General features: G+C 39.5%; 2 protein-coding genes across 7 annotated transcripts in view; one reads left to right on the top strand and one right to left on the bottom strand.

The window, feature by feature from the left end:
- Window positions 1-10,622, top strand: part of ESCO1 (establishment of sister chromatid cohesion N-acetyltransferase 1) — an 80,719-nt gene extending 70,097 nt beyond the window's left edge. For 4 of the 6 annotated variants that reach the window (XM_060121350.1, XM_060121349.1, XM_060121351.1 and 1 more), the window contains one exon: window positions 1,434-2,597. In XM_060121350.1, the coding sequence (XP_059977333.1) occupies window positions 1,434-1,581 (148 nt within the window). In that variant the 3' untranslated portion in view covers window positions 1,582-2,597. Of the gene's footprint in view, window positions 1-1,433; window positions 2,598-6,905; window positions 6,956-8,030; window positions 8,433-10,191 lie in introns of those variants that run through there. The other 2 variants (XM_060121354.1, XM_060121353.1) reach the window with 2 other exon arrangements.
- Window positions 8,456-13,435, bottom strand: part of GREB1L (GREB1 like retinoic acid receptor coactivator) — a 260,596-nt gene continuing 255,616 nt past the window's right edge. Inside the window, exons 30-34 of the mRNA XM_060121360.1 lie at window positions 12,891-13,118; window positions 11,783-11,924; window positions 10,751-10,951; window positions 10,185-10,323; window positions 8,456-8,946 (exon numbers count right to left, since the gene is read on the bottom strand). Of these exons, the coding sequence (XP_059977343.1) occupies window positions 8,783-8,946; window positions 10,185-10,323; window positions 10,751-10,951; window positions 11,783-11,924; window positions 12,891-13,118 (874 nt within the window). The 3' untranslated portion in view covers window positions 8,456-8,782. The remainder of the gene's footprint in view (window positions 8,947-10,184; window positions 10,324-10,750; window positions 10,952-11,782; window positions 11,925-12,890; window positions 13,119-13,435) is intronic.

Genomic DNA, 13,435 nt, shown 5'->3' on the forward strand with positions numbered 1-13,435 from the left:
ATCAGATATATGATATGCAAATATTTTCTACCATTTTATGATTGTCCTTTCATCTTCTTAGTATTCTTTGAAGCACAGAAGTTTTTAATTTTGAACTCCAAATTATATATCTTTTTTCCTTGTCACATATCTAAGAAACAGTATCCTCATCCAAGGCCACAAAGATTTAGGCCTGTATTTTCTTTCAAGAATTTATAATTTTAGTTCTTATATTTAGGTCTTTGATCCATTTTAAGTAAATTTTTGTGTATGATGTGAGGTAGAATCCAACTTCATTCTTTTCAATGTGGATATCCAATTGTTGCAGCACCATTTATTAAAGAGACTTTTCTTTCCCATTGAATGGTCTTGCCACCTTTGTCAAAAATGATTGATCATAAATGTGAGGGTTTGTGTCTGGACTCAGTTCTTTTCCATTGGTCTCTTATGCCGGCAACCCACTGTCTGGAATACTGTAGATTTGTTGTAAGTTTTGAAATAAGGAAATGTGAGTTCTATAAATTTGTTCTTTTTTAAGATTCTTTTCACTATTCAGTGTCTCTTGCATTTTCATATGAATTTTAGGACCAGCTTGTTAATTTTTGCAGAGAAGCCCAGTATAGATCAATTTGGAGAGTAATGCCGTTTTAGCAATATTAAGTCTTCTGATTCATAAACATGGGATGTCTTTCTGTTTACTTAAGTAGCCTTTAATCTCTTTCCACAACGCTCTATAGTTATCATTTTTTAGATCTTGCATGTCTCTAAATTTAATCCTAAGTATTTACTCTTTCAGTGTTATTGCCAATGGACTTGTTTTCTAAATTTCATTTTGAATTGTTCATTGCAAGTGTATAGAAATACAATTAATTGTTTAATATCGATCTTATGTCCTACAAACTTGCTGAACTCATTCTTTATTAGATCTAATAGTTATTTTGTGAATTCCAGAGGATTTTTGTATATAAAAGATCATGTCATCTGTAAAAAGAGATAATTTTACTTCTTCCTTTCCAATGTGGTTGCTTCTTATTTCTTTTGCTTGTCTAATTTTCCTGTTTTAATAGAAGAGGTGTGAGCAGACGTAGCCTTATTACCCTGTTCCTGATCTCTGAGGAACAGTTTTCAGTCTTTTTTTTCCATTAACTTTGATGCCTTTTGATGCTCTTTATCAGGTTTGATGCTCTTTATCAGGTTGATGCTCTTTATCAGGTTGAGGAAGTTCCTTCTATTTAGAGTTGTTGAAGTATTTTTATCGTGAAAAGATGTTGGGTAAATGTTTTTAAAACTATGATTGCTTTTTATAAGACAATTATTTTTAAGTTTCTAGAATATACAGCATTACCTAAAAAGTCTTTATTCAAATTTTGACAGGTTTTTCCAATTTTAATGATTAAAAATAATATACTTTTTTTTTTTTACCCTTCTACTCCCCCCCCCCCCTTTTTTAATAGGAGTAACTTTATATATGGCTCATACTTGAGTAAAGAAGAAATTGCTTTCTCAGATCCTACTCCTGATGGAAAACTGTTTGCAACACAGTACTGTGGCACTGGTCAGTTTCTGGTATATAATTTTATTAATGGACAAAATAGCACCTAAAATAAATTCATGCCTGCAGTCCAGAAGACATCTACTGAAGAGAATGGATTGGTTGCTGACTTTAACCAGGAACTAGGGCCATTTTTATTACAATGAACTCAGGACTGGCAACAACTCTAAGGTTGTTCCATTTTCATAAAATTGGAAAAAATGCAGTAATTGCTTATTGTTGTTTTGTTTTTTAAAGAAGATATTTTATTATCTTTTACAGAAATTTATGATTGATGTATTTTATCTATAGTTATTTAGACATGTTTACATGCAGCAGATAATTGTTCATAGTGGACTGAAACTAATGCAAGGACTATGGTCTCAGTGATAAGTATATTTTGAAGTTCTTAATTATGGAAATATACCAGTGTAGCTTGGTACTGTATTTTTTTATATTGATCTGCTGATACCAGTTACAGTTTTAAAGATTGTATTTTCACAGAGTGGAAACCAATGTTTTTGCATTATTACTCAAGGAGGGTGTGGTGTTACCTGTTTAGGAACTCAAAGCTAATTCTTAAAGGGTCTGGTATATAATTTAAAAGAATCCTCACAAAAAAGCAAAGCCGAACTTTTTCTTCCATTTCTCTCTTTCCGCTTCTTAACAGCAGCAAAAAGTGGAAGGTGGAAAAGAATTGAGGCTTTCCTTCTTGGAGAGCTGTAAGTGACTAGAATTAGAATGGTGCCCTCTAGTTTATTTATCCTTTCATTCTGGTTTCACTTTTTAAAATAAATGGCAGCTGGCACACTTCGGCTATTAACAGTCCCAAAGAGATTTGTGAAAACCTGTGGAATAGTTGCAAGCTAAATATGGAGGACTTGGTATCTGCTTCGTTACTCCTCAGAAATACTACACTGGGTATATGCCCTCATTATTGGACTTCATTTTGATACTTGTCTATCCTTCATAGTGCCCTCTACTTTTAAAGGGTTTATATGTTGAAAAACTGCTGTGGCCTTTTATGACCTGTATATAATGTAGAATAAAATAATAAAATACTTGATAGCTTTTTCTAAGTGATAAATGTGATAATGGTGTATTATTATTGTGCTTTTTCAGGAAGTTTGTTAGTTTTGATACCTTGAAATAAGATTAAAACACTGGCTTCTTAAAAGGTAGTTTTCACCAGTTTGCCATAGGATAAGTATGTCAGTAACATCTCCAAAAGACAAGATCCTAACATCAGAATTTTCTGCTCTTTCAAAGAAATAAAGAGCCATGGCCCAAGAATGAAGCACCACTGTGATTTAACATAGATTAATTTTATGAGCCGAAATTAAAACCAGCTAAAAATTAGGGCTTTTAAACTATGATTAACAGACAGGTATATATTTTATCACCCTTAGATGTGTGCTTTTAAAATTAATAGAGTGGTGTAAGGCTCTGTAGTCTTTATAGGGTGGAGTGGTAAGGCAGTGTAAATTTTTCCCTCTGATTCATCATGATGGTCCAACTCTCAGCACTGCTTTTCTCTTTGGGCTTGAGACTCTTCTAGTTATCCCTGGTCTCAACGTTTGCCTGACAGGGACTGTAATTTTTTAAAAACAGGATGAAATTTTCAGGTGTAGTGTAGATGTCCTAGTAACTGTTAATCTCATAATACAGACGCAATTTCCATATAAGCAATAGTATGCTTCTTTGGGGAGCCAAACTTGGTGGTTTCAAGGGGACTTGGAAGTAGAGAGGCTATATTTATTGGTTGGTTTAAAGGTTACCATTACTAGGAAAACGGTTTTTCATGTTTGTATTAAAGACACAGCCCCTCAAATAAGTTTTACAATCTAGCTATTTCTCTAAGAACAGAATTATTAATAATATTTAACACTTGAATGTTTGCCATGTGTCATACCTTGTGTTTAGTGATGCATTATTTTATTTAATTATCATGACAACCCCATGAGGTAGAGTTTACAAGTGAGGAATCTAGAACTTAGACGATAATTAAGGGCTTACAGTAGCAGTCTTTGTGAAAGATGCTGAAAACTGAACTAAACCTATGATGTGTGGGTGAAGATGAGGAGACAGATGAACTCTGAGGAGATAAAACTGAAGAATTGATAGAGTTGATAACTGACCAGAGGAGGATCATGACAGGAGAATCTAGAGTAATTTTCATTTGGGTAATTGACTGAGAAAGGCATACTGGAGAATTAGGTTGGCAAGATTAGATGGGGAAGGATGTGCTCAGTTTTGCTCACAATTTTAAGGTGGTTGCAGAATCTCCGAGTGGAAATATCTATTTTGTATATAACTGAACATGTAGATCTAGAGCTTGGAAAAAGTTTGAACTTTTTAAGCAAATTTATTTAGTTATTTGAAGGTTTAGAAGAGATCGCCACCCTGAGGTTTATGAACTGAGAGGGTAGGAGAGAGTATTGAGGAACACCTGAGAATGCACGTGCAAGGGAAGAACCATAAGAGAGTGGTAGAAACCAAGACTCAAAGAACGGTCGACACTGTCACACCACAGTTGAAGGCTGAAGAGTGATGATAGAAGAACGGTCTCTGTGGAGTGGTGGAGGCACTGGTGGACACAGTGAGTAAACACTAATGGCCACAGACATCGAAACAGGTTGATTCTGTAATTGCTGATTATATAAAGGCGCCTGTAAATTTTTTCTCAGCTACCCTTGAATAGTTGTTGGTCCATTATAAAAATGTCTAGTGTATGGACATTATAGGAACCACCAGTGTAGACAGGAACCATGAGCTCTTAGGGGTTATGCCCTTGTCTGCATGGACATACAATGGTTTTATTTCATTTTGTAAGCATTGTAAAAATCAGTATTTTACCAGTTCGTAACATGCAAGAGTGCATTTGGTATATCTACTAAAAGCATGTATTGTAAGAACAGTAAGTACGGTAGACATGCAGTGATATTTTAAACTTTTTTTAAAATTAATTATTTTATTTTTGGCTGCATTGGGTCTTCGTTTCTGTGCGAGGGCTTTCTCTAGTTGTGGCAAGCGGGGGCCACTCTTCATCGCGGTGCGCGGGCCTCTCACTATCGCGGCTTCTCTTTTTGCGGAGCACAGGCTCCAGACGCACAGGCTCAGTAGTTGTGGCTCACGGGCCCAGTTGCTCCGCGGCATGTGGGATCTTCCCAGACCAGGGCTCGAACCCATCCCCTTCATTAGCAGGCAGATTCTCAACCACTGCACCACCAGGGAAGCCCCACATGCAGTGATATTTTAATTGTTGCTTACTTTGCATGGCTGCCCACCTAGGGCGTCTGGGTAGGAACACGGCCACATTCCTGCCTAGCTGTAGTTCATCGGCAGTTAAGATGGTTGAATTGATTTCTGGGATAGCGACTGCAGGCATACATATACCTTCTACCTGTTCTCATGGCTCTTGGGCCTTCTGGCAGATAAAGGGAAGATTCGGTCTTATAACAACAAAGAAGTGGTTAGAAAACTTTTTTTTATTTCTTATTATTCCACCTGCCGTCATAATCACTGAAGCACAGTTGACCCTTGAACAACATGGGGGTTACCCCACACAGTTGAAAATCAGGTATAACTTTACAGTCGGCTCTTCATATCAGCGGTTTGCATCTGTAGACTTAGCCAACCATGGATTGTGTAGTATCATAGTACGTGTTTTTTTGGAAAAAATTTGTGTATAAGTAGACCCATGCCGTTCAAGCCTGCGTTGTTGAAGGGTCAACCGTAGATGCTTTCCTTAGCTTACTACTTGACAGTTAAGACATAAGGAATTTGTAGTTTGAATGGCTGTTTCCTTGGCGTCAGAAGTTCTTCCTGAAGTCATCATTAGTGACAATTTTTTTGTTTCTTTTTTGGGTTTTTGTTTTTTTCAGGGAAGCCAGTATTTGATTGTTTTATCAGTATTCTCTTAGACTCAGAGGAAGCTTATGGGCCAGTTGCCATGACTGAAGACAAGCCTGAGGAATGTTTGTTCCCTGATGTTGTTCAGCTCTACGTAGTTGAATACAAAGGTACAGCAGAGTTTCACAGCTGTTAGTCTTTCTAAGGCAGCTGCTTTGGAGCCTTTATCCTGAATCTGTCATCATACTTAAAATAGTTATTGCCCCTCCTGAGGTAACAGCCAGGGGCCTCTGGCCCTGAAGAATGCTTTTATGGTTCTATATCAGTCTATTATTTCAGCACTCTTGCTAATAATAGAACTGAAAGGCATTTCTTTTCCCCTGGAATAACAAGTTAACTCTCAAAAGTTGGTGAAATAACACCTTTAGGGTTATACTGCACAGTTCTACCAACCCAAAGTCTGCTTCTCAGGACACGAAAGTGAGTATAGTTGCCATCTGTAAAATAAAAGATTGGGGATGTACCATGAATATTTCTAACGTCTCTTTAATAATCATTTCTAGAGCTGTTATTCATAATTGTGGCATCTGCAAATGGGCATGGTATGTAGATACCTTATACGTGTGTATCTTCTTTGGATAAGCTACAGATTTTCAGTGAACAAATATTTACTTTTTTGGACTGTTATGCCAGAAGAATGTCTTAGAGTCATCCAACCTATGACACGTGGACTTCTAGCCTTTCTTGGACATTGCCGTAGTCAGCTTATTCCATTTTTGAACATACCAGAACATGTAAAGAAAACAAACTTTCTCTTTGGGGGGGTGGGAGAGAATTTTAATACATTCACCAAATTAAAGGACAAGAACATACTGTAGACACAACTTAAGACAATTTAGAATCACAAACAAAATGTGAGGTAGACTGACTAGTGAAATTCACCAAATTTTGGTTAAGAAAATTTTACAGTAATAAAGTAACACAGGTGCCTCCTTTCCTAAAAATCACAAAAAGCATTTGCATAAATTACAGCCAAAAAAATTGAATACAACAATTCTCATTGTAATTTTAGTTTACATTCAGTATTAACCTGTGTGAACTGTCAATATGTGGCAAGGTTCAACAGGTCTATAGGTCAGTTATTATGCAGGCCTAGTGAACACATTCACACCACAATATTCTTAAGGGATGGCAAGGCTCGAAGTGGAACACACCAAGGTACGTATTAACCAGTCATGGTGTCCTGTGCTTGTGCAATTTTATCCTTGCAGGAGAACGACCTAACATTCTCTAAAGAATTATACTGATAAGGTGATTTTAAAAGATCCAAACCTTAGTAAGATAGGCATTGAAAAGAATAAGCAGGTCAATTTGAATTCTCCATCACTGGGGTGATGAGCTTTTGGCTTTATTCTGGCATTTCTCTTCCCCAGAGTTAAACAGTATTTAAGAGATCATAAGCATTTGATTTTTCAGAGTGCAGCCCTAACTAATGTGGGGTCCCCTCAGGTCAAGTAACTACAAAAAATTTTCCTTTCCTTAGACTATGAAGCCATAAAGCCTGAAGAAACCCTGAGAGGCCATCTGCTCCAGGTACAACTGTTTTAGGATTATTTCAAGTATTTTATTTGCCCTATAAATATTTTTGGAATATTGCACAAATAGTTGGTTTCTTGATATCGTCTGCGTTAGGCCCTTTCAACAAAACAGGAACAACGGAAATGCATTGATATCTAAATCAGCCTGCCTCAGAACGTACCTCTTTGCCAAAAATTCTGCTGTACTAAAATTGAGTATTTTTAAAGCATCTATAAGGCAGGTCCTCTTTCAAGGTCAGTTAAAAATGGAGTTTAAAGGAATTGTTCATTTCAAGAGACATTTAAAGCATCATAAGTAGCTACATTAAAACCAAGAGATCTGAAACCATTTTCAGATTAGTACATGCCATCTTTTCACTAGCTGTAAACTCCTTGTTATAACAAACTAATAAAGCTGGTCAGTTAACACTGTTTGTTCTAAGTAAATGCAGGCTTCAGGCCATAAATATGACATCGATTCAAGTTAAAAATGGCCATTTAAAGTGGGAATAAAGTGGTACATACGGGCTAATGAGAAAAATGTCAAGAGATTGTTTAATGAGAAGTGGAGTAATTTAAGAGTAAGCTTCCGAAAGACCTAGTTTGTTCTAGAACATTTTCTAAAAATCTGTTTTTGATTAAAATATGTGGTAAAAAATCTGTAGAAACTTATGCCTCCTACTTTTGATACTGAACAGAGACCCCCTGTTGATTTTAATGAGTCAAAGAGACTTACTGGCATCTTCTTTAACACACGCACACCCCACTGGTAGGATTAAGTAAAACAGCCTCTCTTTCTACGGCTCTGTTTCCCATTTCAGCAATTTCTGTGGTGGTGTCAGTATAAGGCAGCTAATATTCATTCAGTGTATCTTTTAAAGGAAACTTTGCTTTAGTCTTTGAGAGGAAAGAAACTAGTTCCACTTCACACAGAAGCTAAGCCTGCCTGACATTTAGCTTTGCTGGTGCCAACTGCTAAATTCCAACCAAACAGGGTGGGTGTGGGGTGACTGCTGAAAGCTTCTGAATTGGCTCAACTACTGAATCAGGCTCTCCTTGTGTAAGATTAATCACTGTTCATATTCTCACAGGCGTGCTTAAGAGACTGAAAACAAAGAATGGATAAAGCAAAAGAACTTAAGCCAGGAGAAGCTGCATGAATACACACAATGCCTGCTCTGCATTTACTAATTTGTTTGTTCAGTTTAAATAGTAAACTTTTAACTCCTGTGGAAATTTTGCCAAAAGTTTCAATACATACAAGATTATAAATCTTAAACTAACACTGCACAGAGAAAGACAAAGCTACTTCTTTTTTTTTTAAATACAAATATCTTCTACATTCTATCATTTCAGACCCCTGAGTAATACTGTACCAAAGTACAGATCTGAAGAGAAACTGAGGGTTCAGGCCTCAAACGTTAATCTTCAATTAATTCCACACCAACGGTGTGAGTCTCACGTAACACATTCAGGCTAGCTAATGCTGAGAGTCAGTTTCCCCCCCCCCCCGCGACACAGCATAGTAAAAAAACAATGCAGACTCCCTGTGGCCTCTCCAAAGCATAATCCTCCTCAGCCCCCCCGTAGGCAGACCACGTCTTAAGTAATTGCATAACTACCTAGGGTGGAGTTAACCTGAATTTAAGTCCTGAAATTGGAACTGAAGGAGAGTGATGCCCCCCAGGGATCTAGGTCAGATTTGGGGGGTTCTTTGGAGAAGAGACAAATATGTTGCACTTGGCTCCACAGTGATTGTACTTTAAAGGAAAAAAGCATCCTTAATCGTTACTATCCCACCCCACCTAGGCATCCCTTTGCTGGTTTTGGTCTCTTCCAAAGCTCATACGTGACGTCCGGTAAGAAAGTAGAGGGGCTTGTCATCGGCGCTGTTAGCAGTTTGAAACTCGTCTCGGAGGCGGAACTGCCACTCGTCCTCTAGCTCTAAGCGCACAATCGTCTGGCGTAAGGAACTTCGGTCTTGGCAGATGACACACAGAGTAGCACCTTCAGGAAGAGAGCAGAAGTGTGTCTTAGGCTCAGGGATTGAAATGATGAAGAATCTTACCACCTCCCTCTGATTATATCCCCTAAACTAACACATGTGAGAACCAACATACAAAGTAACCTATCAGATTTGTTCATTGTACTGTTTATTTTGAATAAAGTAGTTATTACAAATTCAGAAGTTTAAAAGAGTGTAAAGTAAAAGCCCTCCTAACCACACCCCCCCTTCCCCTGTAGTAACCAGTGTTAAAACCCACGTCCTAACGTTTCATGTGTCCCTGTAGAGCAGGTGTTCTCAACCTCGGCACTGTGGGCCGGACAGTCCTACTGTGGGAGCTGCCTTGCTCTTGTAGGATGTTTAGCAGTGTCCTTGGCTTCTACCCACTCTGTGCCAGCAGCACCCCGCCCTGTGACAACGTAAAATGTCTCCAGATATTGCCAAGCGTCCCCTGGGACGCTCCCTCCCACCCCCAACGCACGCGCACAGCTCCATATGTGTTTTACACACACAGAAGTAAATACAGTTTCTCCTGTTCTCATAAAAATGGTAGCATGCTGTACACAGCATGATGAACCTTACTTTTTTCCCACCGACCTCAGAGGTCATCTTGTCAGGATTATTTGTGATGCTTAATCTGCAGTTTGTTCTTAGGCAAGTTTAACTCTTTGTATGGTGCATACTCATTGAAACGACTTCAGCTTCTATACCAGAATCATACCTCATTAACCTGATTTTTTTTTTTTTTTTTTTGGTGGCACGCGGGCCTCTCACTGCTGTGGCCTCTCCCGTTGCGGAGCACAGGCTCCGGACGCGCAGGCTCAGCGGCCATGGCTCACGGGCCCAGCCGCTCCGCGGCATGTGGGATCTTCCCGAACCGGGGCACGAACCCGTGTCCCCTGCATCGGCAGGCGGACTCTCAACCACTGTGCCACCGGGGAAGCCCAACCTGATTTTTATTAAAATTAGATTATATGAGAAGCATCATTTCTTGTATTGCATCATTCCTTTCTAAAATTACTAGTGGCAAACATATTTAATATGGTCACAAACCTGGCTATATTTATCTGCATTTAGTCTTAACACTCCCCCATTTAAAAAATCAGTGGCCTGGTTTAAAAGTAAGATACTTAATTTACTGGCAAAATGATTGTTGAAGTGCTCTTTTATATCTTTCCCACTGTATTTTGTCCAGTGGGAACTAATAGCATTCACAAGCAAGATGCTAAATTTGATTTACCTTTTAGAAACTTAAATTTCTTAAGAAGATCAGCACCTACAAAAGAGTCACAGAGGTACAAGAGGAGTCCACTGAAACACACCCCTTCACAGTTGACATTGCTGGAGTGGGGTCTGGAGCTGACGTAGCATATGGCCACCTGGAATCATCAAGCAGAAATAGCACAAGCATTTCAAAAGCAAGCAAAACCTCTGCATCTTCAGCTGAATGAAGTAGCGCCTTCCTTTTTAGCTGTCCATCTCAGGGTCAGGTAAAGGAGACACCTTCCGCACCCACCCCCGACCCGGCACGCGGGATCCTAGCTCCCCGACCAGGGATTGAACCCGTATCCCCTGCAGTGGAAGTGCAGAGTGCTAACCAGTAGACCGCAGGGAATTCCCAGTTTTTTTTATTGAAACTTCAATGGGCTGGTTAGTTAAGCTTTGTACTCCCTTTATTTTGTGTGTCAAGTTTTAACGTATTTAAAGCTTATTTATTTCTCATAATAAAGGACAGTTATGAGAGAAATTAATAGAAGCAAATCAAGCCCCTCTATCTAAAAAGAGTATCAGCCCCTTCCCCTTTACCTCTGGTCCAATGTTAAGGTAGCAGTCGATGGCCAACACGGGACTCTTGAAGTTATGGATAGCTTTGGGGAAGAGTTTGTATGAGGCATGCTGAAGGAACTTCTCCAGGAGAAACTGTGCAGGGGCTGCCAGTAATGTGTGTTCGCTGTCGGGAGCACAGACATACTGAAGGGGCAAGATGGGTGCTAAGCTCTCTGACACCTGAAATCAGAGCCAAGATCATGGGAAATGGGTCTGTCACTATGTGAAACTGGCAAGGAAAGCACTGCATTGCATCCAAACAATCCACAAGTAACAGTAGCGCAGAGACAGAGACCAGGCTCAAATGTAAGTCTGTCCTTCTTGGGTTCTGAAATTTTTTTCTCTTGGAAATAGCACAGTTGGATTTAACATAATTTATACACAGTAAGGGCAGGAGCAAATGCAAAAGTAGGCTTCTTGGAAAGTTGGTGCATTTAGCATGTACACTGTAAGAACCAACAGGAAGCCTTTTATAGCGCTGCTGGATGTGGATGGGATAAAATCCCCCCCCAAAAAAGCAAAGAGATTTCTAAGCTCCACTGGGGAGTCCACATGCTAAAAATGATTCCAGTAAATCTCTTAAACAGAAAAGGGTAGGCCCATGGAATTAACCCTTAACAGGTTCTGATCTGCCTTACTTTAAAAAAAAAGACAACTGGCAAAGGACCGTGCGAGCAGCTTGATGTACACTTCTTTCATGTGTTACATAAAGAATGTAAAAATGTTAACTTTGCCAGTTTAAGAATATAGAAGACGTTTAGAAACTAAAGCTTTGATGGAGTTAAACCTTAAATCTAAAGAAAGGTAGTTTTGTTGAATTTTCAAAACTTATGTTTGGCTCTAGATGAGTCTTCAGTAAGGGAAACAAGAGTGCAGATTTGACATTAAGAACAGACTCCCTTGTGTTACTTTCCAGTCAAGTGGCAAGTGCTTAATGCCAGTACCTGATAACAAAGATATTAATGAAAGATCATCTTATTTTCAAAAGTAGACTCAAGCTTGCAAACTTACCATGATCTTTGGTTTAATGATAAAGTCCCTTTGCCCTCCAACCTGAACATGTTTCTTCATGAGACTGAAGTTATTAAAGCGGCAGATGAGCAGGCCACTACTGTTCGTTCTCAGGTTAAAGTCAACGTCTTCACAGAAATACCTAAATTATAATCACAACGATAGGTTTCCTTGACTACCTGTCACATCTCAACTATGACAGTTAAACACAGAGAAATGTGTGGCAGGTATTGGGAGACAGCCTCAAACAAAATCAACCTTTCCCCCTCAAGGAGCTGGCTCTCTTGACACCGGCCTGTGAACCTTTTGATCTGGGCATTAACAGCCACTAAGGAAGGAGGAAGTGAGGTGACTGTTCCCAGACATTCCACAGCGCCTTGCATTCCTGAACTGAAATACGAGCGCACATTCTGTATACTCTTGTGGGACCGGGCTGCAGAGCTGCTCCCGGTTTTAAAATCCTGGCTGCAAACAGGATAAAGCATCTGCCAGATTTAAAACACAGAAGTGAAATAGCTACAGCACATTCTAATAGCTACAGCACATTCTAATAGCTACAGCACATTCTAATAGCTACAGGGTTGGGGGTTGACATAAGAGGGACTCTATGGCCTCTGACATTCTTCCTTGGCCATTTCAGATTGTCCAAGATGTGGGCATAATTTGTTCAGGAGGCAAGGCCAGGGCTAGCTGGCTTTTCCCTACAGGAGCCAGATCTCAGGGTCTTGCTAACATCTGGGGAAGAGATTACCTTCTGAGTTCTAAGGGTAAATGAAAGGTTAATCTTGAATAGGTTTACGGGTCCACACACCGATTTCTGTTGATAAAAAGTTTTGGCCCTGTTTCAGTTTTTACTGAATAATAAGATGGCCAAAATATGTTCTCTAAGCATTTCATGTTGCAGCACCTATCATTAAGGGTCTGGGTCAGTTTGAAGGCTGATGAAGGGGCACTTTGGGGCTTATGATCCCCCTTTCTCTGTCCATATAAAGAGAGTCTCAGTTTCTCAAAGACACAGAGACAGGAATAAAAACATGGCTGAGGCTAGACCTGGGCAGAAACAATCAGTAAATGCCGGGATCACATACATCCAGAAGGCCTGACTTACCTGTTGAAGTCATACTGCACATTCTGAGTCAAGTCTATGTTGAGGAGAATGAAGTCGTGCACGTGGCATCTAGAGAACGGGGCCTTCAGGCTCTGAGAAGTCAGCTTGCTGCTCCATTTCTGTATGCCCAGGATTGCGTAGTGGATGATTTTCGGTGTTGCTTCAATATGCTGCAAGACACTCTTCAAGGACACATTCTTACTGGAAACTCCTGTTTCCATGGGCTGGCTATGAAATGTAGAGTTAGTTTACATAAGATACCACTATTACTGAAGAGAGGGTCACTTATGAAGAGCTAACCGCACTGTACAGTATTAATACCTGAAGGATACAATTAGCTGATTGACTTTATATTAGTCTGGAATGGAGAAGGATGTCAAGCCCGGTTTTCATGCTGCCTGTCACTGCTAACCTAGGGAAGCTGCCTTCTGGGGGCCGGGCTGATCACTTAAAGGTAGAGAGTGAAATCCAGTCCATTTCAAAGTGAGTAATGAACAGGGAGTCACCAAAGAGAGGTAGCCAGAGATTAGAAGCACACAAGTATA

The sequence above is a fragment of the Lagenorhynchus albirostris genome, chromosome 14 (genome assembly GCF_949774975.1).
Source record: "Lagenorhynchus albirostris chromosome 14, mLagAlb1.1, whole genome shotgun sequence".
Lineage (NCBI taxonomy): Eukaryota > Metazoa > Chordata > Mammalia > Artiodactyla > Delphinidae > Lagenorhynchus > Lagenorhynchus albirostris.